Source organism: Pogoniulus pusillus, chromosome 39 (assembly GCF_015220805.1).
Source record: "Pogoniulus pusillus isolate bPogPus1 chromosome 39, bPogPus1.pri, whole genome shotgun sequence".
Taxonomy (NCBI): domain Eukaryota; kingdom Metazoa; phylum Chordata; class Aves; order Piciformes; family Lybiidae; genus Pogoniulus; species Pogoniulus pusillus.
Genome location: NC_087302.1, coordinates 6,578,860 through 6,606,800, shown reverse-complemented (window position 1 = coordinate 6,606,800; position 27,941 = coordinate 6,578,860). Strand labels below are relative to the sequence as shown.

Sequence of the window (27,941 nt, the reverse complement as noted above, 5' to 3'; positions counted from 1 at the left end):
AGCAGAACCTGCAAGGAAGGCTCTGTGCTAATCCCTATTCTGTGCCCTGCCTGAGAAAGCCACATGCACACCTCAGCCTCCCCTCAGGGAAACTGGCAGCACTTGCTGCTTTTGTTTCCACAAAGCAACAGAGCATTTAGAGAGCACTGAGATAAAACTCCAACCCCCCCTTTAAGTACGACAAGAAACTGGGCACAACAGACCAGAATAAAAAACCCAAACAACGACAAAAAGGGAAGTTTTTTTCTCTTGCTTGGGTGCAAGTTTGTTTATTTTGTACACTATGCATCCACACACCTGGGATACGAATTTTAGGAACCTGCCACAAAGCATGAAAGCACAACATACCCCTTGTTGTTCCAGGGACACTTGCATGTCTCACCACCACCCAGCCTGCCTGCCTCAGGAGCCTGCAGGGCAGCGAGAACGCAGATGTCTGCTAACCGTACACACACACACACACGAGGTGGGGAGAGCAGAAACAGCCACTTTGGGGGAACATGGCTCAAATCTTCAGGTTAAAAGAGAGAAGAGATCCCTGGAAGAGCTGGCTTGGGGGGTGGGGTGGGGGAGGTGGAGTCTGTAAGGACCTTGTAAACTCATTTGATAAGGGAGACGGAAGCCTGCAGGCTCCCTGCTGTGTGAAGGGCAGCGATAAGGGTAGAGGAAGATTTGCTGCCTTGTTTTTGTTACCTTGCAGCTGTTGGTAGGTTTGACAAACTTAGTGGAGTACCTGGAGTGCTGTGAGGGGGGCAAGGGGAACGTTTTGCACCCTCAGCTCTATTTAGAGTAGGGCTTTTCCAGTTAGGAAGTTTTCCAACCAAGACAATGGATGATTGGTAAAGATGCTACACCTCTGAACCACAGCCGTGGCGTAGCTAAAATGACCTAGCAGTAAATACAGGAGGTTGACATGGCAAGAAAGACAAAACAGAAACAAAAACCCCACGAAAGACAACACAATTTGTTCTATAGTGCTGGGTGAGGCTGGAAAACCTGCTAACTCTGAAAGCCCTAGGGAAAACGCTGCACTGGTTTGGAACCCTTCTACTTGGCATAGGACCACGATTTGTTTTTTTGCACAGAAACATTCTGGGCCTCTCCCTCAGCCCCACACTAAGCATTCTGCATTTCCTTGCCAATCTTGTAGCTGAGGATTTTGTTCCAGTCGATCTTGGTGCGGGTGACAGGAAGCTGCCGGCGTAAGGCTTTGAAGGTGGTGTCTGACATGGTCTGGTAGTTCTCACTGATGGCTGTCTGCAAAGTGGAATCATAGAGTAAGTCAGGGTTGGAAGGGACCACAAGGAGCAGCCAGTTCCAACTCCCCTGACATGCCCAGGGACACCCTACCCTAGAGCAGGCTGCACACAGCCTCAGCCAGCCTGGCCTTAAACACCTCCAGCCATGGGGCCTCAACCACCTCCCTGGGCAACCCATTCCAGCCTCTCACCACTCTCATGCTCAGCAACTTCCTCCTCACCTCCAGCTTTGCTCCATTCCCCCCAGTCCTGGCACTCCTGACAGCCTCAAAAGTCCCTCCCCAGCTTTTATGTAGCCTCCTTCAGATCCTGGAAGCCACAAGAAGGTCACCTGGGAGCCTCCTCTTCTCCAGCCTGCATAGCCCCAACTCTTTCAGGCTGTGCTCACAGCAGAGCTGCTGCAGCCCTCTCAGCATCCTCCTGGCCCCGTTCTGGACACTCTCCAGCACCTCCACATCCCACGTGTAATAGTGGCTCCAGAACTGGATGCAGTACTCCAGGTGGGGTCCCCCAGAGCAGAGCAGAGGGGAAGAATCCCCTCCCTGGCCCTGCTGGCCACACTTCTGCTGCTGCAGCCCAGGCTCTGTTGGCTTTCTGGGCTGCAAGTGCACACTGCTGGCTCCTGTTGAGCTTCTCCTCCACCAGCACCCTCAGGACCTGCTCTTCAGGGCTGCTCTCAGCCACTCACTGCCCAGCCTGGATTTGTGCTTGGCATTGCCTCGACCCATCTGCAGGACCTCGTACTGGGCCTTGTTGAACCTCCTGAGCTTGGCCTGTGCCCACCTCTCCAGCCTGTCCATGTCCCTCTGGATGGATCCCTGCCCTCCAGCCTGTCTGCTGCACCACACAGCTTGGTGTGGGCAGCAAACTTGCTGAGGCTGCACTCAGTGCCTCTGTCCATGGCACTGACAACGATGTTGAACAAGATTGGTCTCAGGACTGATCTCAGAGGGACTCTGCTTGTCACTGGCCTCCGCTTGGACATGGAGCCATTGACAGCCACTCTTTGGGTGCAGCCATCAAGCCAGTTCTTTATCTAGTGGTCCATCCATCAAACCCATGTGTCAGCAGCCTGGAGACCAGCAAGGTTTGGTCAGGGCTAACGTGCTGTGAGGATGCAGGACTCTGTTGACACCACAAACCCTTCTCCTCAAGGTGAAGGAAATACACTGCTCATCTGCAACCACCTCACCAGGGCCTGTGAGGAAAAGGGTCTCTGTCCAGCCCCCTGCTGCTGCAGGTGTTCCACTCATCTGTATCAAGTCCCTCGCACAGACACAGTGTGAAAAGCTGTGACACAGCTCCAGATCTCCTCTCTATTTCTAACTGTCACAGAGGAGCACACTCAGACTCTCCCACTCCCTCCCATGTTTGCTCCAGACACTGTTTAAGATAAGCACAAAGCAAACCTGACTGGAAATTGCACAGCTTTACAGCTACAGGCTTTAAACAAATCCCACTGCCCTTTTCTAGGGGATTCTTACAGTCCACACCAGAATCAGCCCAGAATGAGGTCCCTTTTCCACATCTCCAGGCACTGTGAATGGAGACTGATATGATTCCAACCCATTTAACCAGCCCTGAGCTTACCTGGTACTCGTTCTCTGCATTTTCTATGATCTTAATGAACTCCTTAGCTGTCTGGACATCACTCTATGAAAGGAAAAAACATGTTTTCTGGTGTTTAAGAGCAACTTGCAAAAGCTACACCACAGATTTCTTCTCAAATAACAGCCTGGGGATGGATGAAGTGGGTAACATCAGCAGGTTCTGTCTCATAGGCTCATGATGGGTGTCTCACAGATGTACTGGCTGGAGCTTGTGCTCCAGGCTGAGGCAGGGCTGCACTCCAGTGAGCACAGAGTGGCCATCTCAGTACAGATCAGGGACTCTGTGACTGCTGCTCCCTCTGCTGTGCTACAGGGCTTCGTAGTTTCCCCTAGCACACTGCTCTTGCTGCTGGTTTCCCATGCACATGGATACACAAAGCACATTCTGCCTTCATTAATAGAGCCTCATAGAGAAGCTTTCCAACAGGTTGCACTGTCTGAGACAGTCTGATTTGAAGCAATTGAGAATCTGAGCTTCCCACATGACTCTAAACACAACCACATTGATTAATGACTTCACAATCATAGAATGAAAAAGGTTGGAAGAGAGCTCCAAGCTCAGCCAGCCCAACCTAGCACCCAGCCCTGCCCAACCAACCAGACCATGGCACTAAGTGCCCCAGCCAGGCTTGGCTGCAACACCTCCAGCCACGGCCGCTCCACCACCTCCCTGGGCAGCCCATTCCAGTGCCAATCACTCTCTCTGACAACAACTTCCTCCTAACATCCAGCCTAGACCTACCCTGCCACAACTCCAGACTGTGTCCCCTTCTTCTGTCCCTGGCTGCCTGGCAGCAGAGCCCAACCCCACCTGGCTACAGCCTCCCTGCAGGCAGCAATGAGCTCTGCCCTGAGCCTCCTCTTCTGCATGCTGCACACCCCCAGCTCCCTCAGCCCCTCCTCACAGGGCTCTGCTCCAGGCCCCTCCCCAGCCTTGCCACCCTTCTCTGGGCACCTTCCAGCACCTCAACATCTCTCTGCAATGGAGGAGCCCAGAACTGGACACAGCACTCAAGGGGTGGCCTGAGCAGTGCTGAGCACAGGGGCAGAAGAACCTCCCTTGTCCTGCTGCCCACCCTGCTCCTGAGCCAGGCCAGGATGCCACTGGCTCTCCTGCCCACCTGGACACACTGCTGGCTCATGTTCAGCTACTATCTATCAGCACCCCCAGGTCCCTTTCTGCCTGGAAAAGACACTGAAGTCAAGAGGCTGTAGTCACAGAAGTGCATGCTCCAGGAGATCTTAAAGGAATGAAACAGCTGCTTTAGTTAAAAGAAAGCCTTTTAGCACTTACTGAGACCTGCACAGAGTCCTGGATGTCTTTGTGACTGACCAGCTGAACGTTGCCATCTTCATAATAATGAACCTGGACAGAGGCAAAAGGCAGGCTTCATTAGCACTCACTTCCTAGCCCCTGGAGCCCCCAGAAGCTGCCAGCATGGCCCAACAGCCTTGTTGTGCCACTCTGCCCTGCTTATGTGGAGGATACAAGCAGAATGGCTTTTCTAAAAGGCTTCATTCTTTGTCAAGACTGTTCAAGGTTATTTTAATGCAGTAAACACCTGGAGCTGAAACAAGAGCAATTATGTGCTAGTTTGAGGCAATCTGGAACAACGTAGTGAGAAGAATTATATGATAGGCTGTGAAAAGGAAACAATGGGGATGTCTACTTCACTCATAGGTTTGCTGAGGTGTATAAAGCCCAAGAACACAAAACATGGATCAGACAGAGTGTGTGGGTCTCTGCTGGAGTCTGTGCTCTCTCCATTTTGCTGACTAATCCTTCTGCTTTCTCACCCCCCTGGCTAATCTTTCAAACTCACCTTGCACATAAGGCAGACTCTGAGGTAAGGTAGAAGGGTGGAAAGAAGGTGGAAGGGTGGTTGGGAGCCCTTCCTGGGGACTGATTATCTGGGAAGGGTGTTCACAGGCTCACAGGGTGTTAGGGGATGGAAGGGACCCAAGGAGATCATTGAGTCCAACCCCTCTGCCAGAGCAGGACAATGCTATCTAACACAGCCTGTCTGGAATGCATCCAGACAGGCCTTGGATGTCTCCAGAGAAAGAGACTCCACAACCTCTCTGGGGAGCCTGTGCCAGTGCTCTGTGACCCTAACAGTAAAGAAGCTCCCCCTTGTGTTGAGGTGGAACCTCCTATGCTGCAATTTACACCCATTGCTCCCTGTCCTATCACAGGGAGCAAATGAGAAGAGTCTGCCCCCCACCCAGTGCTGTGTTCCTGTGTTACTTTTAATTTGCCTAGTTCAGTCCAGAGCTGTAAATAGTGTAAATATCTGTTTGTACATTCTGCTAAGCTGTAAACATAAAGCTTCACTCCTTAACTTCCAGCTGGGTGATTTCATAAGAGTGGGGGGCAGGAAACTCCCAAACCATAACAAATCATAAAAGAATTCAAGGCATTAGGTTTTAGCTCTGTCAAGTGCAGCTGAGTTGGAGGTGCACAGGCCATTGCTACAGAAACAACCACAGGCCAGCCTGTGGATGATGTCCAAGCCACAGTGCACAGTGCTTATCAACTCACCTGGATTTTGAGCACTGCAGCCACTTGAGCTGTGGGTGGGGTGATGGTAAACTTCCACTCTGATCTCCAACGGCCATTCCTGCAAACAAGCAGAGCATGACAACTCCTTCCCAAAAGCTCTAACAACAAACAGAACCAAGCCACCAAGAGCAAGCTGTGTCTGCTGTCACCTTATGACCAGTTGCTTTTCATGGCACTGAATTGCAGGTCTGAAGCAGAGTTGAATGCAGTGAAGCTGCTGTAGAGAGCAGCTCATCTCCCTGTGCTCTGGAACAGCTCAGGGGGCTCTGTCTGCCTCTGCCACTGCCACCCCTCTCTGCATAGGTCATTGAGCCACACCAAAGGCTTTAGGGAAGTGTTAGAGGGGGATCAGAGACAGCAGCTTGGGAAGCCCAAGGCTACCTGCCCTCCAGACTGTCTCAGAAGACAGAGGATAGGTTTAGCTGAGGACTAGCAAAGGAAGGAAATAGATAGCACTGAAATGGTCTTACCAGAAGTTCTTGGGCTGGAACTGGTGGCTCTCAATACAGGCAATAATTGTCTGCTGCCCATCTATAGATTTACCATAAACCTGTATTTAGAAGAAGAGTTAAAAAGGCCCAAATGCTGAGGAAAACCACTCTGGAGTTCTGTTCTTGGCAGAACCGTGGAGGTTTGTTGCTCCCAGGGAGGAACCACAATGTGCCACCACCAACTACAGTCTGCAACATCTCCACTTGCACCTAGGTGCAAATAATGCCTCCTTTTTAGTGACTGTGGGTGTCAAAGTGCTTGGCACAACCTTATGATCACATTGGGTGATTCTGTGCTCCACAACCTCCCTGGAAGTATTCCAGACCAGGCTGGATGAAGTCTTGAGAGACCTGTTCTAGTGGGAGGTGTCCCTGCCTACGGCAAGGGGTTGGAACTGGCTGAGCTTTAAGGTCCCTTCCAACCTAAACCATTCTATGACTCTCCTATGGAGAGCTCAGGCAGTACAAAGCCCATTCCTAGTCCTAACTGTCACAGAGCAGAGAACTGGAGGAAGAACAAGGTGGATACTCAACAGTGCAGAAGCCGTTGGGGTAATGATCCTTCACATAAGCCCTCAGGGCGCTGTCGCAGGCATCTCTCCACTGCTTTAAAGCCGATTCCGTGTCCTCGGGCTGGGGGTCACTTGCTTCTTTTCTTAAGTGATCAAACTTAAAAGAAAGTTTGTTTCTTGGGTCTAAAAATCTGCCATTGCCCAGATCACCATGTTCTGTGATTAAGACCTGGAAAAGAAGTGGGAATTTAGATGCTTTATACTCAAGTTCTCTGCTGCTGGTAATGGGCTGCGTTGCTTTTACCCCGGACTGTTTCAAGAGGTATCAATGTTTCTAGGTTCTTTGAGCTATAATATCACACAAATAAGGACTTTGAAGAGGTTTTAGGTTCTGTTCCTCACAGGGATCACAGAGAGAAGTTGAGGAAGCTGTTGAGGGGCCTGGAGCACAGCCCTGTGAGGAGAGGCTGAGGAAGCTGAGGGGGTGCAGCCTGGAGGAGCTTCAGGGTCAGAGCTCATTGCTGTCTAAAACTACCTGAAGGGAGGCTGTAGCCAGGTGGGGTTGGGCTCTGCTGCCAGGCAACAAGGGACAGAAGAAGGGGACACAGTCTCAAGCTGTGCCAGGGCAGGTTCAGGCTGGATGTTAGGAGGAAGTTGTTGTCAGAGAGAGTGATTGGCATTGGAATGGGCTGCCCAGGGAGGTGGTGGAGTGGCCGTGGCTGGAGGTGTTGAAGCACAGCCTGGCTGGGGCACTTAGTGCCATGGTCTGGTTGGTTGGGCAGGGCTGGGTGCTAGGTTGGCCTGGAGGAGCTTGGAGCTCTCTTCCAACCTGGCTGATTCTATGATACCACTCTTGGTCTTCTCTCCCAGGAATGGCCCTACTCCAACAGTGCATGTATTCAGTTTCAAGTTGGGCATCCTTTCAACACACATAGGTGATTAAAAAGTTAAATTTGCTCTTTTTCTTCCTCATTTCTTAAGGGAATGGAGTATTTTACTCTGGAATTGACTGTTTACTGTCATGGTCCATGTAGCAGTAGCTCTCTTGGTCAAAAAGAATCTAGAGATGTAGCTACTTATAACTCCCACTGAAGTACAGAGCAAAGCAGTCCTGAGCCTTCCCTCTCTCCTTTTGTATTATTCACCACAACTCTCTGGTTTCCCAGACACTGACTTCCTTATTTATATCTGTTTTGCAGGCTGTACTGTAGTTCTCTCTTGCCAAAGCTATTTCTATGGACAGCCCTCTTTAAAAATATCTGGGACAGCAGAGTGGCTGGGTCAGTGCTTGGTTCCCAGAGGAGAACAGATGGCCAGGCCAGCTTTTCAGTTCTGGGAGCACTTGCTGCTTGCTCTCCAGAAATTAGTTTTCCTGCCACAGACTGGAGGGCATCAGATTGGTGCAAGCAAAGATATAATGTGGGGTTTAGAGTGGCTGAGAAGAGATTAAAAAGGCAGAAAATGAGAAAAACACTATTAAGAATCTACTACCACTCACCAGGATGAAGTGTCAGCAGGTAGCAGCATAAGGATTTTAAACTGAGCTTTAAGTGACCTTTAATAATTCATACTCCAAGTGGGATTCCAGTGAGTTCAGCAAGGAACAATGAATTAGAGCTTCTAGGTAGTATCAGACAACACTTAAGGAGAGTATGTTGGTGGTGATGTAAGGGGAAGGAGGAGAGGTGAGCAGAATGAAATCAGTCAACATCTTGATGAAGCAGCATTCGTACTGGATGTGGCACTTAGTGACATGGTCTGGTCAGTGTGGTGTTAGGTCACAGGCTGGATTTGGTGACCTCAGAGGTCTACTCCAGCCTCCAGTTCTGTGATTCTGTATTGGTTTGGCAGTGCAGTGATACACACCAAGTACAGGAAGTGTTTTCTCTTACCTGATCATCATATCCTTCTATCTTCACTGGAGTGAACTGGTCCATGTTGTACTGTGCAAAAGCACTGTCGAGAACAAAAAGAGCATGAGCTGAACTCTGGCTGTACATGCACATCTCTTCTGACTCCAACAGCTACATGCTGTGATGGATATTACAGACAATTTCAGCTCAGTGTGGCAAATAATCCTCCTGGGCACTCTTAAATGGCTTTTCAATACCTTTTATTGACAACAGCTGTAAAACTCCAGATCTTTAAAACCAGGTTTAGTCAGTGATGGGCAGGAAAAGTACAGAGTTCAAAAGTAGAACAGCAGGCAGCCTGGGGGGAAACCTGAGCAAGCCAAGGCAAAGCAGGAACAGCCCAGCTACAATTCAGACAGCAGCAAGGTAAACAAACCAGTAGGCTAATATTGACACAATTTTCTTCTGCAAAGACCTGCTGACTGACAGGTCACCTAGCCTGAAGTCAAATCTCACCATCAAAAAGCTCATCTGCATAACCTTCAAGCACCCCCTGATGAGACTGTGAGAATAAACAAGATCTCTGGAAAGCTTTTTTACTGAGGGCAGTTCTTTTTCTGCACTTCACTAAGGATTACTCAGTATTTCAGGCTTCACTTGCTTGACAAATGATGCTTTAACAAGATCAAACTTGCTGCTGCAGAGTGGAACTTTTTGGCAGGGTGCCTTCCTGACAGTTTAATGCAGCCTCCACAGCACAAATTCCAACTTAGGGCTTTAAAAAAGAATCCTCCCTATGCCTCTCCTTGGGTATTTTGGTGGAGGATAAGGAGCTGCAGACAACTGCTCTCCATACAACATGTGGCTTGCTTTGTCACAGCGGGACAGGCGTGAGGAAACAGCCACCTCTGATGGCAATCTGACTTGTGTTTGAGGTTTCAGTACTTACTGTGCTGCTCCTTCCCTGAGAAGATTGTCATTGTTGAGCAATAACCGGACATCTGGAGAGGAAAGAGCTTGGGTTGGTTACTGGAGGTTGGATCAAACCTTTCTCTTGGTGCATTTCACCTGCGCCAATGGCAACATTCATATGACTCAATCATGGCATCATGATGTAGTCACAGAATGAGAACGTCCTCTTCCCTCAACAGCCTTAAAAGCAGGATATTGTGGCACAGCTTTAGATGAAACACAAAGAGAACAGCACTGCTCACTTGTCCTCGTTCACTCACCATTGAACACCTCGTTGAACTCTCCAGGGGGTGCATGAGTGATGAACTTCGCAGCTATGCGCACCTGTGACGGAGGAGAAGAGCAAGGAAACTGAACACAAAGGATCACAGAGCTGCACACTGCACCCTCCACTGAACCAACCCAGCAACAAGCCCAGCTCTGACAGTGACAGCAAGTGGCAAATTTAGGGAGAACTCAGCCTTACACTGTCAGGATAGAAATAGTCTCCTAAGATTTTTTTTCAGCGTAGCCAAGCAGAGCAATTCCAACTGTACTCAAGAAGCTGGAAAACAAAAAGCCATTTTCTTCTGCACCTGGGTCAGCCCAATCCCAGAACAAATCTAGGCTGGGTGTAGAGTGGGCTGAGAGCAGCTCTGAAGAAAGTGACTTGGGTGTATTGATTGATGAGAAGCTCACCATGAGCTGGCAGTGTCCTCATGCAGCCCTGAAGGCAGCTGTGTGCTGGCTGCAAGAGGAACGTGAGCAGCAGGGCAAGAGAGGGGATTCTGCCCCTGGACTCTGTTCTGGTGAGACCTTAAATACTGCCTCCAGTTCTGGTGTCCCCAGAATAAGGAGGACACAAAGCTGCTGGAGTGAGGCCAGAGGAGGTGACAAGGATGATCCAAAAGCTGAAGCACCTCTGCTATGAGGATAGGCTGAGGGAGCTGGGGGTGTTCAGCCTGGAGAAGACTCTAGGTAGACCTTTGAGCTGTCTTCCAAAAGCTGAAGGGAGCTACAGGAAGGCTGGAGAGGGACTTCTCACAAGAGTGTCTACAGACAGGACAAAGAGGAATGGTTTCAAGCTGAGGGAGAGCAGGGTTAGACTGGATCTGAGGAAGAAGTTTTTCAGTACAAGGGTGGTGAGACTCTGGAATGGGTTGCCCAGAAAAGTTGTGGCTGCCTTCTCCCTGGGAAATTGGAAGGCCAGGCTGGATGAGACCTTGAGCAGCCTTGGCTGTTCATGTCCATGGCAGGGAGGTTGGCATAGGTGATCTCTGAGGTCCCTTCCAAAGGAAGCCATCCTTGGATTCTAAAGTAATAAAGCTGCACAATGCTTTGAACTGCACCACATGTCCTGCCTTGTTAGAATTCAGGTATCTGTTGGAACTAGGAAGAGTTTATGGTGCTCATAAGCAAATCTTCTATGTTTTTTACAGGACTAAAGAGAATCATCTCAGAAGACCTGAAACAGGAATGGCACCAAATGAAACCACTCCCTTGGAGTAATACAAACATCACATTTCTTGCAGCAAGCCCAGCTAGCAAAGCTGTGCTGCAGCCCTTCTTGCTCAGCCAGACATTTCATCATAGAATGGTTTAGCTTGGAAGGGACCTCAAAGATGATCCAGCTCCAGCCCCCTGCCATAAGCAGGGACACTTCCCACTAGAACAGGTCGCTCAAGGCCTCATCCAACCTGGCCTTGAACACCTCCAGGGAGGGAGCATCCACAACCTTCCTGGGCAACCTGTGCCAGTGTCTCACCACCCTCAGTGTAAAGAACTTCTTCATAACATCTAGTTTCAATCTCCCCTCTGCCAGTTTAAACTCATTACCCCTCGTCCTGCCATTACCAGACCTTGTCAATAGTCTCTCCCCAGCCCTCCTGTAAGCCCCCTTCAGATACTGGAAGGCCACTCCAAGGTCTCCTTGAAGCCTTCTCTTCTCCAGGCTGAAGAGCCCCAACTCTCTCAGCCTGTCCTCATAGCAGAGCTGTTCCAGCATTCTGATCATCCTCCTGACCCTCCTCTGGACTTGCTACAACAGCTCAATGCCTTTCTTGTGCTGGAGGCTCCGGAACTGTACACAGTACTCCAGGTGGGGTCTGATAAGAGCAGAGTAAACTGCAGAAGTCCTTACAACTCTGATTACTTTCTCTGCTTTCCATGTTGAGCAGTAAAACAAAGCAGTGAGCATATATCCAACTCCTTCAGCTGAGTTATTATTACCAGAGTTGGAAATAAGTTGCTTCTCTCCACAGCCTCCCCTGTTTTAATTAGAAATTGTTTGTGGTGTTTGTCACATAATGACTTAAAGCAAGCCCTGGAAGGAACCAACCACCTTCCCAAAGAAAGGGCCTCTTGCCTTATTCCAGCAGGATCAAGTAACAGCTCTGCCTTTAACTGGCTTGAGCTTCAGACAAAAATAGATCATCTTCCAAATTAGCATTCACTTAAAAAAAATCTCTATACATTCTTAATGACTTAAGTCATAAAATCACCATGAGAGTGCTGAGAGCCTGGACTGGGTTGCCCAGGGAGGTGCTTGAGGGCCCATGGCTGGAGGTGTTTAAGGCCAGGCTGGATGGGGCTCTGGCCAGCCTCATCTAGGGTAGGATGTCCCTGCCCATGGCAAGGGGGTTGGAACTGGCTTCTCCTTGTGGCCCCTTCCAACCCTGACTGATTCTATGATTCTAAATGCAGAAGCTTCTAAGTCAAACTGCTGAAATCAGGAGTGGAATGCAGGAAAGAAGGCAGAGATGAATTCATTCAAAATGCCAGTGGCTGCTGGGTTTTGGAGTTGCTTTGTTCCAAGCAGTGACAGCTCAGTTGCAGGATGTTGGTTTGCATGCAGAAGCACAAAAAAAGAGAAGACTTTCTGCAGCCTGACCTACTTCCTGGCCATCGTTGCCATTTCAGGTAGCTCTGCAGCATGCAGCAAAACTCAACTTCCTGCTTCTAAAATGGGGAAAGTCTCAAAGAAGGAAGCTGCTCAAATTTCAACAGGCAAAACGGCAGCAGAGTGAGCTTCAGCAGGCAACAGGGGTACGAGGTAGTAACCCCTGCACTAAAAGGAATCCCTTAGCTCACCTAAAATCTGCCTTTGGGGACTTAAGAGAGTGAGGCTAAGTGGGGAAGCAATGAATGAGCTTGGCTCTAGTGAGTATTGTTTGTTTCTCTTGCACTGGTAAACTCATGAACAGAAATGAAACAATTCTAGAGGGGTCTGAATGGTTATTAAATGGATCCTGGAGTGACTCTGTCCTGCAGGTTTCTGTTTTCAGATCCCCACTCAAGATGAGCTTTTCCTATGGGTGCAGCATGGAGTGACTTTAAATCCAATCTCAGCTGCCTAAGCTAGGGCATGAAGCAGAACAAAAGCTCCAGTTTCAAGCAAAATCCCTCCTGCTCCACTCCAGAAAGCACTTGGGCACAGGTGGTTCTGAGGAGCCTGTTCTTGCAGGACAATTTCTCTGCAGGTGCTTTGATACAACTGCAGACTGCAGGTGAATGCCAAGGAAAAAGCCACCAAGTGACCCCAGACTCTGACTCTTATTCCCAGACCAAATACCCAGCCCTCGTTAAGCCCAGACAGGTACCACAGCTCTGCTCCTGCCCCCTAAAGCCTTTGCTGGATTATCAAATGCAATTTACTTCACCTTCTGCACCACCACAACCTCCAACACAAGAAAGCTTCAGTTTCTCACATCAAATGCAAAGATTACTTCGATGTTAGCAGCTCAAATGCAACTCAGCCAAATGGCATCGTGTGAAATATGTAATACAGCACTGGATGCATCTGAGTTCTGTGCTAAAGACCACATGAATTCTGTCCTGGAACACTCACTCCACACAATGCTTACACCACCTAAAATATTACCTACAGGATGAGCTGCACTTTCCGAGCTCTTTTGGTGAGGAACGGCAAGGTAAGGCAGCTGAAATGGACGAGCTAAAGGAAAACGAAAGCAGGCTCCAGACTCGCAGGCTCCACGCCCACCCCTGAGCCCTCAAAGCTCCCTCCAGAACGTTAAAAATCAAAGCAAAGAGACCTACTTGTCATATTTTTATGACGTGAGGAAGAGTATCAGTGTTTCTTTAACTGCTCTAGGTAGGTACCCATTGTTACTTGGCAGAAAAGGAGACCTCTTGATTCGTTAAGTGAAACTCGGCGTCGTTCTCTAAGGCTGTCATTTTCCCCACGTTCCCACGCAGGAGGAACAATCTGTTCACTTCTCCCTTCCCTTGCATAAACACTGCTCCATTTGCTCCTGCTCAGTCCCTTCCACCCAATATAATTTGTGGCGTCTACACCGAAGTTACCGAGGGGCAGAGGGCGCAAGCAGAGGAGGTGTAGCCAGGCTCGGAGGGTGCTCTGGAGCTGAACAGGTTTGAGATGTTGAGGTGCTGGAACATGTCCAGAGAAGAGTGACAAAGCTGGTGAAAGGGCTGGAACACAAACCCTACGAGGAGAGGCTGAGGGAGCTGGGGGTGTGCAGCCTGCAGCAGAGGAGGCTCAGGGCAGAGCTCATTGCTGCCTGCAGCTGCCTGCAGGGAGGCTGTAGCCAGGTGGGGGTTGGGCTCTTCTCCCAGGCACCCAGCAACAGAAGAAGGGGACACAGTCTCAAGCTGTGCCAGGGCAGGTATAGGCTGAAGTTAGGAGGAAGTTGTTGGCAGAGAGAGTGATTGGCATTGGAATGGGCTGCCCAGGGAGGTGGTGGAGGCACCGTCCCTGGAGGTCTTCAAGAAGAGACTGGATGAGGCACTTGGTGCCATGGTCTGGTTGACTGGCTAGGGCTGGGGGATAGGTTGGGCTGGCTGAGCTTGGAGCTCTCTTCCAACCTGCCCGATTCTGTGATTCCATGATTCAGAAGGCGCCGCTAACTTTGCTCAGGTGGGAAACGAAAGCCCAAGAGCAGCGAAAACATGTCCGTGCGCTGAGGCACCTGAGCTGCATCTCGGTAACACGGCAATGGCAAAACAAAGCCTAGCGGTGCCCGGGAACCGCCGATCCCCGGGAACCGCCGATCCCCGGCCGCGCTCTCAGCCCGACAGCGGCGGCCCAGCCGGTAGCGGAGGGCCCGCCCTCAGGCGGAGGGAAGCCGTCCCGCCGGCACCGGGAGATCCTCCCCGCCTCCCCCGCCCCTCCCGCGGCCCTGTCGCGGGTGCTGCGGGGCCAGCGTGGCCGTCCCGCCGCAGAGCCGCGGCCCCGTCCCTACCTTCTCCTCGTCCGACACCCGCTCCTCGAAGTCCGCCATCTTGGCAGCCCCGGGCCCGGCCCCGCGCGGAGCCTGCCGGGAGCGGCGGGCGGGGCTGCGCCGGAAGCGCGCCCGGCGCCATCTTGGCTGTGGGCAGACGCCGTGCGGCGGCCATCGCAGGGACGGGCGGGTCGGTCCGGGCGGCGCCGGTAGGGCTGTAGCGGCTGAGGCGGGGGCACCCTTCGAGCTTTCCGCTCTGCGCCGTGAGGAGACGCTTGGTCTGTGGGCTGCCGGCGAGGGAGCGATGATGGGGCCGGGGAAGGCGCTGGCGGCGCGCACCGGGCCCCGCCCCGCGGCGCGTCCCGCCCCTCTCCCGGCGTTCCCCGGCGGCGGCCATGGCGGACAGCGCTGGGAGCGGCCGGGGGCCGCCGTGCCCCGGGGCGGCCGCGGCGCTGCGGCGGTGGGAGCACCTGCGGCGGCGGGCGGCGACGGTAGCGCCCTGGGCCCGCGGACTCCTGGCTGTGGCCGCCGGACTTGGCCTCTTTTATGTGGTGCTGCGAGTGCCGCTCCGGCTCCGGGACGGTCTGGCGGCCGGTGAGACGCTGCGGGCCGCGCCGCGGGGCTTAGAGCTTGCTGGGGGAGGGCTGCTCCCACCTGTACTGGGGGCGGCCGAACCGAGCTCCGGTAGCAGGGAGCGAGGCCGCTGGTGCGGGCCGAGCAGGGCTAGCAGCGTCCCAGAGCTCCCGCGGCGACACAGCGACTGCCTCAGCCTGGCCCCGGGGCTGCTCCCTCCGGGTTCTGGGCACAGCTGGTGTCCAACGTCACCTCCGCGGTTGTAACCGGGGCTCGGCAGCCCGGTGATGGTACCGGGGCAGTTGGAAGTGTCCGAGACGGCGCCCCGGGGGGGATGCCGATCGTGCTCCGGCTGCATCCCCAGCTCATACCCCGGCGCTTCCCGGCCCCGGAGCGTCTCGGCGGGCCGGAGCCCTGATAGAGGGGGATCCTGCGGCCGTCGAGCTCGCTGTCACCCCCGGGCGGGCAGCCCTTTGCCCCCAGCGTTCCTCCCCTGCTCCCTTTCTGTCGGGTCGGTGGTGGGTGGCAAAGCTGCTGTGTAGCGTGGGTCAGGGGCACAGGTAGAGTAGCCCTAGGAAGGGACATTCCCTGCCTTGGGCTGTGAACACCGCAGAGGAGAGGTCTGTAGACAATCTGCTCTTGAGATCGAATAGAGGCTTGCATTAAAACAGCACTCGGCACTCTGCCGTTTTAGATTGACCTGAAACAAGAGATTAAATTGGCTTATTGTGGCCCAGCAGCCATGCTGTGGTTGGGACCATCAGATGCTTTGTATGAGAGCTTGAACTGTTGGGGGTGGTTTGGGTTTTGATGGGGTCTGTAACCTGACTCATTGGCACAGATGGTTACAGAGAGGCACTTAGAGGTGGGAAGGATTCTCTGACTAAGTGACATTATCTGTGAAGTTTCTAGGGCTGTGTTTTGCATTACACTTATCACTGCTTAACAAAAGCTGTTTGTGTTCTCCAGTTCGATTTGTTAAGTCTCTGGTTTTGTTTCTCTTAACAGTGACTGTGTTCTTAAGCACTTTGACTCCGAAGTTCTATTTTGCCCTGACAGTGACTTCATCCTTTATATCTGGACTGATATTTGTAAGTTGTTTGCTTTTGCTTGCCCAAAGAGTTTTAGCCTCTCTCGGGTGCTGTCTCTGAGGGTAAATGCAGCAGGCTTTGTTCTGAGCAGGCTCTAGAGGGTGCCTTTGTACTGGGATTGTGGGCTTGGATCCTCTCTGATGGATCGCCCTTTGCTCTGTGTTGGAGTGGGTCTAAGGGAAAAAAACTTGTACCTGGGTTAGGAGCTCAGGATCCTCTCTGACGGATTTTACAGGCTCTTTTGCCCTGTGTTGGAGGGAGTCTAAGGGAAAAAAACTTGTACCTGGGTTAGGAGCTCAGGATCCTCTCTGACGGATTTTACAGGCTCTTTTGCCCTGTGTTGGAGGGAGTCTAAGGGAAAAAAAGTTGTACCTGGGTTAGTAGCTCAGGATCCTCTCTGATGGATTTTACAGACTCCTTTGCTCTGTGTTGGAGGGAGTCTAAGGGACAAAAAAGTTGTACCTGGATTAGGAGCTCAGGATCCTCTCTGATGGATTGCACAGGCTCCTTTGCTCTGTGTTGGAGGGAGTCTAAGGGACAAAAAGACTTATACCTGGGTTAGGAGCTCAAGCTTGTCTTGAGGGAGTGTCTGTCTGTGTGTCTGTATGCAGTGAAAATGCAAACCCACCTGCAGACCTCTGTGTCTAAAGCAAGCACTCAGATTTTGCCCTCCCCTAAACCAGCTGGCTAGTTTAGCTTCCCACAGTCATTTTGGAGGGGAGGGGATTTTGTGCCACTGTGTAGCTACCCTAACAACTTTGATTATGCAAATAAGGCATTCATTCAGCCCCTCTTCAGCTGGTTGTGTGTGCAGATGTGGCTGACTGCACACTGTGGCTAGAACATGCTGGTGTGGGCAGTTCTGCTGGCACAGCTCTTTCTGTGTGAGCTGGGGAGGGAAGAATACAAATTGGACTAAAATGTTATCTTCCCTCTCTCCCCCTTTCATGTTATGTGCATGATCCATGACAAGACAGGCCTGATTAGATAATTGTTGCTGAATTGTATGTTAAGTTCCATCTACAGTCACTGGCAAGGGGATGTGTTAGCTGTGGGCAATTGGCTCTTCACCTGCAGTGCTTCTGTCACCCAGAGGAGTCCCTGGTGCTTTTTTCTCCCGTGACAGGTGTTTGAGTGGTGGCATTTCCGAAAGTATGGCACCTCTTTCATCGAGCAGGTCTCTGTCAGTCACCTCAGGCCTCTCATTGGTGGCACAGAGAGCAGCCCCCCAGCCCCAGCTGCCTTCTCCTCTGGGGAGAGCGAGACCAGCAGGCAGGGAATGCCAGGTGAGTGTCCCTGTCCCACTTCTGAGACTGCTTCATGTGAGCTTGCTTTTGGGTGGCTTTGCCTCTGCTTTAATGTTGTGGGAGCTGAAGGAAGACCTGAGTCTTGCAATGGCTTTCCTTAATAATCGTAGAATGGTTTTAGGTTGGAAAGGACCTCAGAGCTCAGCCAGTTCCAACCCCCTGGCCATAGGCAGGGACACCTCCCACTAGGACAGGTTGCTTAAGGCCTCATCCAAGCTGGGCTTGAGCACCTCCAGGGAGGTTGTGGAGCACAGAATCACCCAACGTGATCTTTGATCACGTTGGGTGATTCTGTGCTTCACAACCTCCCTGTGCAACCTGTGCCATTGTCTCACCACCCTCAACCTGTGCCATTGTCTCACCACCCTCAACCTGTGCCAGTCTCTCATCACCTTCACTGCAAAGAGTTCTTCCTTACATCCAGTTTCAACCTCCCCTCTGCCACTTCAAACCCATTCCTCCTCATCCTGTCATTACCAGACCTTTTCAGTAGTCCCTTCCCAGCCTTCCTGTAGCCCCCTTCAGATGCTGGAAGTCCACTCCAAGGTCTCCTGGAAGCCTTCTCCAGGCTGCAGAGCCCCAACTCTTGTAGCCTGTCCACTCCTGTGGAATCTCCTTCTCTGGAGGCTTTCAAAACCCACCTCTGTGGGGTACCCCAGGGCATCCTAGGTTAGGGAGACAGACAGGGAGGTTGGACTCAGTGATTTTCACCAGGAAATTCCTTGCCATGAGAGTGGTGAGAGGCTGGAATGGGTGGCCCAGGGAGGTGGTTGAGGCCCATTCCCTGGAGGTGCTTAAGGCCAGGCTGGCTGAGGCTGTGGGCAGCTTGATCTAGGGTAGGGTGTCTCTGCCCATGGCAGGGGGATTGGAACTGGCTGCTCCTTGTGGTCCCTTCCAACCCTGACTGATTCAGTGATCTCTGGAGGTCCCTTTCAACCTCTAAGGTTCTGTGATCATCTGGTCCAACTTTTCTAGGTAATAGAACAGTTGAAATGAGCTGGCCCAGCACCTTATCAAGCTGAGTCCTCAAAGTGTCCAAAGCAGGAGAATCCACTGCTTGGGAGATAATTTCAATGTCCAACTAGGGGGCAATAATACCTATGTGATAGCAGCAGTTCAGAAAGAAGAAGGTTGTATGATCATGCCTGGGTTGTAGAACAATAAAATAGAAGCAGATTTTGCAGGTGAAACTGCATTTGCAGCTCAGAAGTGGTATTTCTTGTGTTCTTGATTCAAAAAGTGCCTTTTTGTTTGTTTGTTCCTCCCCCCAGAGTGCAAAGTGTGGCGAAATCCTCTCAATCTTTTCAGAGGAGCAGAGTACAGCAGGTATTTGCTCTCTTACTTTCCATGGCATGGTTCGTAGTGAGCTGGGGTTATACACATGACTCCTTCACAGAGCTTGCACTGGTAATGTCAGGAGACAGCTGAGACCAGCAAGATGACAGGGATGGGAGCTGCCAGTCCTGTGTTTACAAGGCTTTGGCAGTTGCAGTGTTAAGAGTGCAAACAGCACTGTAAAGTTGTCAAGGAGGAGAAAAACTCTATTCAGAGATTGAGAGAGTGATGCTGAATCTAAATTCTCTTCCATTAAACTGGTCTGGCTGTGTTGTAAGTCTCCTTGTGTTAGTTCATAGGAAAAGCTGCTTGCTAGGAAAGCAGTTCCCAAGCTGTTTAGAGTCTTACAACCTGGAGCAGTTAAGACTTAGAGCTCCAGGCTTCTGTAAATGAAACCGTTCTGCACTAGCTTGAGTTGTCCAGCAATCAGGTAGCCTCTTGGTTTCAGTGTTGCTGTTTACTAGGACTGCCTCTTACTGGAGTTTATCCTCTCTAAGATACATGTGGGTGACTGGGAAGGAGCCTCTTACCTACTATGACATGAACTTGTCTGCTCAAGATCATCAGAACTTCTTCACATGCGACACAGACGCCCTGCGGCCCTCAGACACAGGTACCAGGGTCTGCAGTGGGCAAGCACAAGCTGCCATGTGAGGCACTCTCATACATTCAAAGAATGGGTTGGGTTGGAAGGGACCTTAGAGATTGTCTAGTTCCAGCTCCTCTGCTATGGGCAGGGATACCTCCCACCAGCCCAGGTTGCTCAAGGCCTCATCCAGCCTGGCCTTGAACATCTCCAGGGAGGGAGCATATCCACAGCCTCCCTGGGTGACCTGTCCAAGTGTCTCCCCATCCTCACTCAAGAATTTCTTCCTGATCTACATCTCTCTTCCATCTCAAAGGCATTGTCAGAAAGAGTGATTGGCATTGGAATGGGCTGCCCAGGGAGGTGGTGGAGTGGCTGTGGCTGGAGGTGTTGCAGCCAAGCCTGGCTGGGGCACTTAGTGTCTTGGTCTGGTTGCTTGGCCAGGGCTGGGTGCTAGGTTGGGCTGGCTGAGCTTGGAGCTCTCTTCCCACCTGCTTGATTCTATGAAATGACAGCCTCTCTCAGCTGCTGGGGAGGTTCAGTAGATGTTCAGTGAGAAGATCTGGTTTACATTGTGCTTTTTCTGCTGACATCTGGGCTGTTGGGTGCCTGATGTGTTACAAGGTCTCGTCCCTCTCAAATAATTAACCACACAGTACTGCAAACCCAGGTTGTGTTCTCCTTAAACCTTAGTAACAAGCAGTGCAATCCCTGCCATCCATTCCTCTCGTTCCACGTGTCTAGAGCAGAAACTGCTCCCTGGTTCTTGTCAGGCTGGGTGTGAGCTGGTGTCAGGTTGCGGAAGCCTTACCTGTCAGCTGCCTGTGACAGCCTGGGGATGGAGGCTGTGTTTTGCTTTCACAGAGTGGAGTGTATCGTCTGGCTTCCTAAGCCAAGACTAATATTTTGGTTCCAAATCAAAACTCAGACATTTTTCCTCGTTACTCTTGCTGGACAGTAAGTTTTGCTCCAAAAGAAACATGGATAGGTTCAGCCTTGCTCTTATCGTCCCTGAGACAGGCCAGAGATGGAGCTCCACTAACAGGAGGCTTTGGAGTTCTTTCACAGCTCCTCTGTGGTGTGGAAGCAGTTTGTGCTGTGTGGCAAATGGGAGCTCCATGTGCCTGGGTTTGCTTCTAAGAAGTTGTGTTTCAGTTTGAATGTTCCCTCTTTTTTGGAGCAGGATGCCCAGGAATGTGTTTGAAGACATTCAAGAGCAGACTCCATGCAGCCCTGGGCAGCCTGATCCAATTGGAGGTGTCCCTGCTGACTGCAAGGGACAAGATGACCTTTGAGGGTCCCTTCCAACCTGATGCAATATGAGAATCTGTGAATTTTTCCTTAATGGCAGCATTGGTCTCTTCTGCCAGGCAAGCAGCAACAGAGCAAGGGGACACAGTCTCAAGCTGTGCCAGGGCAGGTCTAGGCTGGGTGTTAGGAGGAAGTTGTTGGCAGAGAGAGTGATTGGCATTGGAATGGGCTGCCCAGGGAGGTGGTGGAGTGGCCGTGCCTGGAGGTGTTGAAGCCAAGCCTGACTGGGGCACTTAGTGCCATGGTCTGGTTGCTTGGCTGGGGCTGGGTGCTAGGTTGGGCTGGGTGAGCTTGGAGCTCTCTTCCAACCTGCTTGATTCTATGACTGTGGGGAGGAATGGTCTCGAGTCATTGATGTGGGGGTGTCTAGAGTCATTAGGGGGTGTGTGGGCCTAAAGTTACTGGGGGGATCTAGAGTCATAGCAGAGAACTTGTTTGCTCCCTACCTGCCCATGACACTGAATTCAAGTTGTCATTTGAGGAACCCTTTGGAATTGATCCATTTCAGGCTTTTCCTTTGTTTCCTAGAAACTCAGTAAGGAGGTGATTGATGATTTGCAATAGATCTTGAATTGACTCTGTCATGTTTTACCTCTCAAGTGTGCTTTGCAAAAGAAATCATTTAACCCTTCCTGATCTGGTAGTTGTCTCAGTCTCAGACCTGAGCCTGAACAGCACCTGTGCCAGCCCCAGCTCACTCTGTCCCTGTCTGCTGTGAAGTTCTGTTTGAAAGCTGACAGTGCAGGCCTGTGCAAGAGCCTGTGTTTAACAGTTGCTCCTGCCAAGCTTTCCACAAGCCTTGGGAACTGTTTCCAGAAGTCTGTAGCAATGTGGAAGTTGTACATCTGCCTGGCTCTGAGCTGGCTGCAGCTCTCTGTGGATGAGTTCTGAAGTGTTCAGGGAATAATCATAGAATGGCTTAGGTTGGAGACCTTAGAGATCATCTACTCCAACACCCCTGCCAGGGTCACTTTTCAAGTAGACTTGGTTGCTGATCACGTTCGGTGCTTCTGTGCTCCACAACCTCCCTGGAGGTGTTCAAGGACAGGTTGGATGAGACCTTGAGCAATCTGTCCTAGTGGGAGGTGTCTCTGCCTATGGCAGGGGGTTGGAACTAGCTGATCCTTGAGGATCCCTTCCAACCTCTAAGGTTCTGTGATCATCTGGTCCTGTCATCGGGCATCGCTCCTGCTGGGATGCGAACATTTGTCTGTAACAACCACAGTCAGAGATGTGCAGGGTGGAAGCCAATGCAGATGTGCAGCTGAGGTGCAAGCAATCAGCCTTGCCTTCCTTTCTGTCCCAGGTGTTTGCTGTGTCTCTGTCCCTCACCAGCCTCTCCATGTTTCCACACAGTTATGCAGAAAGCGTGGCGAGAGAGGAACCCCCAGGCCCGGATTAAAGCAGCCCATCAAGCTTTAGAGTTGAACAATGAGTAAGTTTAGAGTATCAGTTCAGCTGCTGTGTTTCTGTGAGTGCAGTGATCCTGAGACACAACCAATTTGTGCCTCTTAGAATTGGCTTTTTTTTTTTAACCAAGTTCTGAATAGCTTCAGGGGGACTCCTGTTTGTTGTGAGGACTGTACAGGGGGCTTCAGTTCACTAAAGGATTGAACTGTTCCATAAAACACAGCTTTGGGGAAAGATTTTGGTTAAATCTTTGTCAGTGGCAAAAAACATTTGTGCATGGGCTGTGGAACAGCCTTAAATTGAAGATGAGATTGAGTATGCCTGAGATGGCCTTGTGGTCATGCTGTGTTTGGAGGTCACAGGTGCCACTGCTGTCAGAGGGTCAAAAATACTCTTCTGACTCAAACCAAAGCATTTCACACACTTCTGTGACCCATTTTCATGTTGGTTTTATGTAAAATATCTTCTGCTTTTGAAAAAGCAAAGCAAACAACCCCCCCACACCCTTCTCTAGACAATTTCCAGACTGTTTTCAATGTTTCAAGGAAAATAATTGGAGTTGCTGTTACAGTTCCTCCTTTTGTCGTTTCTCCCAGTGTGTGTTTTGTCTGCAAACTAGCAAAGGTTTGTGCTTTAACATTTACTCAAGGAATACTAAAATTTAACCCTCAGAATAATTGGTTGTTTGGTTTCTTTTTCATCTTGTTGCAGTTGTGCCACTGCCTATGTCCTCCTGGCTGAGGAAGAAGCAACAACTATTGTGGATGCTGAGAAATATTTCAAGCAGGCTCTGAAGGCAGGAGAAATGATTTACAGAAAGTCTCAGAACTGCCACTCCCAAAGTCCTCAACATGAAGCACAGCTGAGTAAGGACTTGAGAGCCACAGAAGCCCTTGGTTATGTGCTGATTTAGCCATGCTTGTGCATGCACTGCCCTGGCAGCTGCTGTAGTGTCTGGATAGCTTTTGGGAATTACAGAATCACAGAGTCGTTGGGGTTGGAAGGGATCTCTAATGAGCCCAGCCCCCTTTTGCCAGAGCAGGATCACCCAGGGCAGGTCACACAGGAACACATCCAGGTGGGTTTTGAATGTGACCAGAGAAGGAGGCTGCACAACCTCTGGGCTGCCTGCTCAAGGACTCCAGCACCCTCACAGTGAAAAGGTTTTCCCTTGTGTTCTTGTGGAACCTCTTCCTCTGCTCCAGCTTGCACCCACTGCCCCTTGTCCTATCCTTGGCCATCCCTGAGCAGAGCCTGGCTCCATCCTCCTGATACTGCCCTGCACATATTTGTCAGCGGCAACGAGGGCAGTCCTTAGGCTCCTCTGCTTGTGCCTGGCAGAGATGGGGGTGCTGAGGCTGGCCTGGGGGCTGGCAGAGTTGGGAGGGGCTGGGGCTGGCCTGGGGGCTGGCAAAGCTGGCAGGGACTGGGATTGGCAGAGTTGGGAGAGACTGGGGCTGGCCTGGGGGCTGGCAGAGTTGGGAGGGGCATGGCCTGGCCTGGGGGCTGGCAGAGTTGGAAGAAACTGGGGCAGGGGCTGGGGGACTGGCAGAGGTGAAGGGGCTGGGGCTGGCCTGGGGGCTTTTGTGGGCAGTTGTGTATTATTCTTTCAAGTGTGGTTAGAGCAGAGCTGGTGAGATTCTAGTGGGTTTTTATTTTGAAAGGAAAGGAGAAGTAAGGATTGAAAGTGACAGACTGAATTGGTTTTGTCTTTGTCACCAGGAAGAGACACCAATGTGTTGGTGTATGTGAAAAGGAGGCTAGCTATGTGTGCAAGAAAGCTTGGAAGAATCCGAGAAGCAGTGAAAATGATGAGAGATGTAGGTAACAATAAAAAGCAAGGGAGCAGCTTGTCATGTTTCTGTTATTTCAAAGGTTCTGGTGCAGCTCTGTGCTTATTTCTCTTTACTGCTTTGCAGCTGATGAAAGAGTTTCCACTTCTCAGCATGCTGAACATCCATGAAAACCTCTTGGAGGCACTGCTGGAGTTGCAGGCTTATGCAGATGTCCAGGCAGTGCTAGCGAAGTATGATGGTGAGTGGTGCCTGCTGAGAGCTGCTGCTGGTGGTGGGTTGAGGCTGTGGGAGAGATGGGCATGGTGTGGCTGCCTAAAGGCAACTGTTTGCCCAAGGTCTCACTTGGATTCCCTTCATCAGCAACAGATAGATGCTTCCAGAGTGCAAGTCAAGCTCCTTTCCAATCACAGAAACGTTGAGATTGAAAGAAAACACCTCAGGATCATAGAATGGTTTAGGTTGGAAGGGACCTCAAAGCTCAGCCACTTCCAACCCCCTGCCGTGAGCAGCAGCATCTCCTACTAGAACAGGTTGCTCAAGGTTTAATCCAACCTGGCCTTGAAAACACCTCCAGGGAGGTTGTGTGGCACAGCATCACCCAATGTAATCTTTGCTCGTTGATCACATTTGGTGATTCTGTGCCCCACAACCTCCCTGAGCAACCTGTGCCAGTGTCTCACCACCTTCACTGTCAAGAACTTCCTAACATCCAGTTTCAATCTCCCTTCTGACAGTTTAAACCCAATTCTCCTCCTCCTGTCATTCCAAGACCTTGTCAATACTCCCTCCCCAGCCCTCCTGTAGGCCCCCTTCAGACACTGGAAGGCCACTCCAAGGTCTCCTCGAATCCTTCTCTAGGCTGAAGAGTCCCAAGAATCACCAAGTCCAACCCATAACAAGGTGCACCCTAACCCATATCTTCAAGCACCACATCCCAACAACTTTTAAACACACCCAGGCTTGATGACTTAACCACTTTAGATCAATCCAGGCCAATTAAACTGCACACAAACGACTTCTGATAGGTTTTTCTTGCTTCTAATTAGTAAAGAAATCTTGGAGTTCACTTTTGCTGCAATTCCAGGATTATTTTCATTTTTTAATCTCTTTTACATCCCTGCTTGTGCCTGAATTCATCAGCACATTAGGCCACTAATTAATAGATGGAAGTCAACTGGAAAAGGTGTTCTCAGTTCTGTCGTATGGAGGTGGCTCAGCAGAGGTTTGCCACGTGCCAACTCGCTGCTTGCCAGAGCTCAGAGGTGTGTGCAGGCTTTGCTCCATTAAATGATGCCTTTCACTGACACATTTCAGATGTTGTGCAAGCCTAGAGAAACGTTTCATTAAATATTTACTACCTTACTGTCCTCAGAGCTTTGTCACCTCCCCATTCCCTCATCACCGGTGTACGTAGTGCCGCTGGCAGAGCTGCCAGCTGCAGAGGGGAGGCACCCAGAAGCAGTGTTTTGTGGCAATCATTCCCTGCCCTCCAGCAGTCACTCTTTTATAGAATCATAGACCTCCAAGGTCATCCAGTCCAACCTTTGACCCAGCACTGAAGGGTCTACACTGAACCATGTACCTAAATGCCAGGTCCACACACTGCTTGAACGCCTCCAGGGATGGTGACTCCACCACTGCCCTGGGCAGACCTCTCTGATGTTTGATAACCCTCTTGGTGAAGATATATTTGCTAATATCCACCCTAAACCTCCGTTTCCTTTAGTTCTGTCACTTGCCACCAAGGACAAAATTCTGTCCCACTCATTGCACCAACCTCCCTTTTGGTAGCTGTGGAGAGCAGTGAGGCCTCCCCTCAGCCTCCTCTTTTCCAGACAGAACAACTGCAGTTCCCTCAGCTGCTGCCTGTAGGTGATGTGCTCCAGGCCCTTCCCAAGTCTTGCTGCCCTTCTCTGGACATGGACACCTCCATGTCCTTTACTGAGAGGCCCTTAGCTTTCTTGATCACCTGAGCACACCACTTCATTGCTTCAGGGAATCAAAACTAGGACATTTTTACCCCAAACCTACCCCTTTTGTGCTCGGCCACCCTCACAGCCTGCTCCTATCCACTTTCTTCTCTGTGCATCATTGATTGAACAAAGCCATTTGCTCTTTTCCTGGTGCTTCTTTGTGTTAACACCACAAATTGCCAACACTTTCTTCAGAAAGGGTTGCTGATTTTTTTTTGTGTGTGTGTATCTTTTTTTACCTCCTCCTAAGCATCTGGAAAAATGAATATGAGCTTTAGACTCTCTGTAGCACCCCTGTGTTTTGCTTGACACGACAGCCAGACTTCCAGTAAGTGATGGACAAGCCCAGGATGGGATTTACAAAGAAAACAAGAGCCATCTGACTATACACAACGTGGTACTTGGGAATTAGACCCCAGACTTTGTCTGCTTTTAAAGTAAACTTGTACTGTGGAGTGCTAACCTCCTAATCTGTAATTGTCAGCTCAAACTTGGCCTCGGATGTTCTACAAAACCTACAAGATGTTTTATTTTTTACCTTCCCCCTGTGGAAGTGGAGAAAAATGGGAGTTGTATTTTCCTTCTGATTCATCTACCTGCTTGTAATGTTGTGGGTTCAGTCAGCTTTTCTTTCAGGGTTGTGTTAAACTAGAGGAGTAGACCCTTGTAAAATGAAGGTTAGAAGCTTGGTTTGTGTAATGTGGCTTTAGTCATCTGCTTTAGTTAAGCTTTCCTTCAGGATTGTGTTAAACTAGAGGAATAGACCCTTGCTAAATTAAGTGAAGGTTAGAAGCATAGTTTGTGTCCTGTTGTGGCTTTAGTCAGCTGCTTTAGTCAAGCTTTCCTTCAGGGTTGTGTTAAACTAGAGGAATAGACCCTTGTAAAGTTAAGTGAAGATCAGAAGCTTAGTTTATGTAATGTGGCTTTAGTCAGGTGCTTTAGTTAAGCTTTCCTTCAGGGTTGGGTTAAACTAGGGGAATAGACCCTTGTAAACTGAAGTGAAGGTTAGAAGCTTGGCTTATGTAATGTGGGTTTAGTCAGGTGCTTTAGTTAAGCTTTCCTTCAGGGTTGGGTTAAACTAGGGGAATAGACCCTTGTAAAATGAAGTGAAGGTTAGAAGCTTAGTTTGTGTCCTGTTGTGGCTTTAGTCAGCTGCTTTAGTCAAGCTTTCCTTCAGGGTTGTGTTAAACTAGAGGAATAGACCCTTGTAAAATGAAGTGAAGGTTAGAAGCTTAGTTTAAAGCTTTGTTTTGTTTGACACTTGAATTATATGCTGCCCAATAATACATTTAACTCCTTCTTGACAGATAGACAGGAGTGACTAAAAGCATTTTACATCGTAAGGCACCTAACTTCTGCTGTATTTATTGTGTTCCTTTGTAATGTTCAGGACAGGGCAGGTTAACTGCAGGGCAAGTAGCCTGTCCTTGAGGCTGTATTTATTCAGGCATTGCTTTTTGAATTCAGTTTCAGTCTCTTGCTACATTGAGAAGAGAAAAAAAATAATTCCTCTTTCCCATCTAACTACAACTCTGAGTTGTTAAACTCGGAGTGGATGTTAAACCAGACTGGATTAGGCTCTAACCAGACTGGATTAGGCTCTAACCAGACTGGATTAGGCTCTGGTCAGCCTGATCTAGGGTAGAGTGTCCCTGCCAATGGCAGAGGGGTTGGAGTTAGATGATCCTTGTGGTCCCTTCCAACCCTGACTGATTCTTTGATTCTAAAGTGGGACTGACTGGGGAGCAGAAAGAAGCCTCTGCAAAGAAACTCGAGTTTCTCATCGGAGCTGGAATCTTCCAGGTGTAACTGTCTGATCAACCTGAAGTAACAACCTTTTAGGCTCAAAGGATGTGGGTTTAAGGTGTTTTGTTTTGCCTTAAAATCTTACAGGCTTAATTGTTTTGTTTTCTCCCAGATATCAGCCTGCCCAAATCAGCAGCAATATGTTACACAGCAGCCCTGCTGAAAGCCAGAGCTGTGTCAGAAAGGTGAGTGAGCGCTGTGGGGAGAACCAGTGGCTTGCTGCTGGTCTTAGGCTGGGCTGTGTAAGAGGAGTTTAAAAGTTGTAAATCCTCCATGGAGAAAAAGAAACACCTGACTAGCTTTTGTTATTTATTGC

At 50.3% G+C, this 27,941-nt stretch overlaps 2 protein-coding genes across 2 annotated transcripts in view; one reads left to right on the top strand and one right to left on the bottom strand.

The window, feature by feature from the left end:
• Positions 1–239: 239 nt before the first annotated feature.
• Positions 240–14,539, bottom strand: CAPZA1 (capping actin protein of muscle Z-line subunit alpha 1). The gene is made up of 10 exons (XM_064173740.1): positions 14,459–14,539; positions 9,521–9,584; positions 9,238–9,289; positions 8,328–8,391; positions 6,458–6,664; positions 5,903–5,982; positions 5,412–5,490; positions 4,164–4,235; positions 2,850–2,912; positions 240–1,257 (listed from the first exon to the last, which is right to left on the bottom strand). Exons 1-10 carry the CDS (start codon positions 14,495–14,497, stop codon positions 1,117–1,119), a joined length of 861 nt encoding a protein of 286 aa, XP_064029810.1. The 5' UTR covers positions 14,498–14,539; the 3' UTR covers positions 240–1,116.
• Positions 14,540–14,832: 293 nt separating this feature from the next.
• The window catches only part of ST7L (suppression of tumorigenicity 7 like), a 28,591-nt gene continuing 15,482 nt past the window's right edge, over positions 14,833–27,941 (top strand). The window contains exons 1-10 of the mRNA XM_064173715.1: positions 14,833–15,031; positions 16,019–16,101; positions 17,228–17,387; positions 18,680–18,734; positions 19,241–19,356; positions 21,997–22,075; positions 22,762–22,916; positions 23,773–23,870; positions 23,970–24,084; positions 27,738–27,810. Coding sequence (XP_064029785.1) covers positions 14,833–15,031; positions 16,019–16,101; positions 17,228–17,387; positions 18,680–18,734; positions 19,241–19,356; positions 21,997–22,075; positions 22,762–22,916; positions 23,773–23,870; positions 23,970–24,084; positions 27,738–27,810 — 1,133 coding nt within the window. The remainder of the gene's footprint in view (positions 15,032–16,018; positions 16,102–17,227; positions 17,388–18,679; positions 18,735–19,240; positions 19,357–21,996; positions 22,076–22,761; positions 22,917–23,772; positions 23,871–23,969; positions 24,085–27,737; positions 27,811–27,941) is intronic.

What these genes read in the sequence shown, in the direction of transcription:
- CAPZA1 (XM_064173740.1), bottom strand. Translation starts at nt 14,497, where the DNA reads ATGGCGGACTTCGAGGAGCGGGTGTCGGACGAGGAGAAG. An exon ending in TTCCAGCCCAAGAACTTCTG is followed by an intron (nt 5,491 to 5,902) that starts GTAAGACCATTT and finishes GCTTGTTTGCAG; the next exon opens with GAATGGCCGTTGGAGATCAG. An exon ending in CTGCAGTGCTCAAAATCCAG is followed by an intron (nt 4,236 to 5,411) that starts GTGAGTTGATAA and finishes GCCTCTGTCCAG; the next exon opens with GTTCATTATTATGAAGATGG.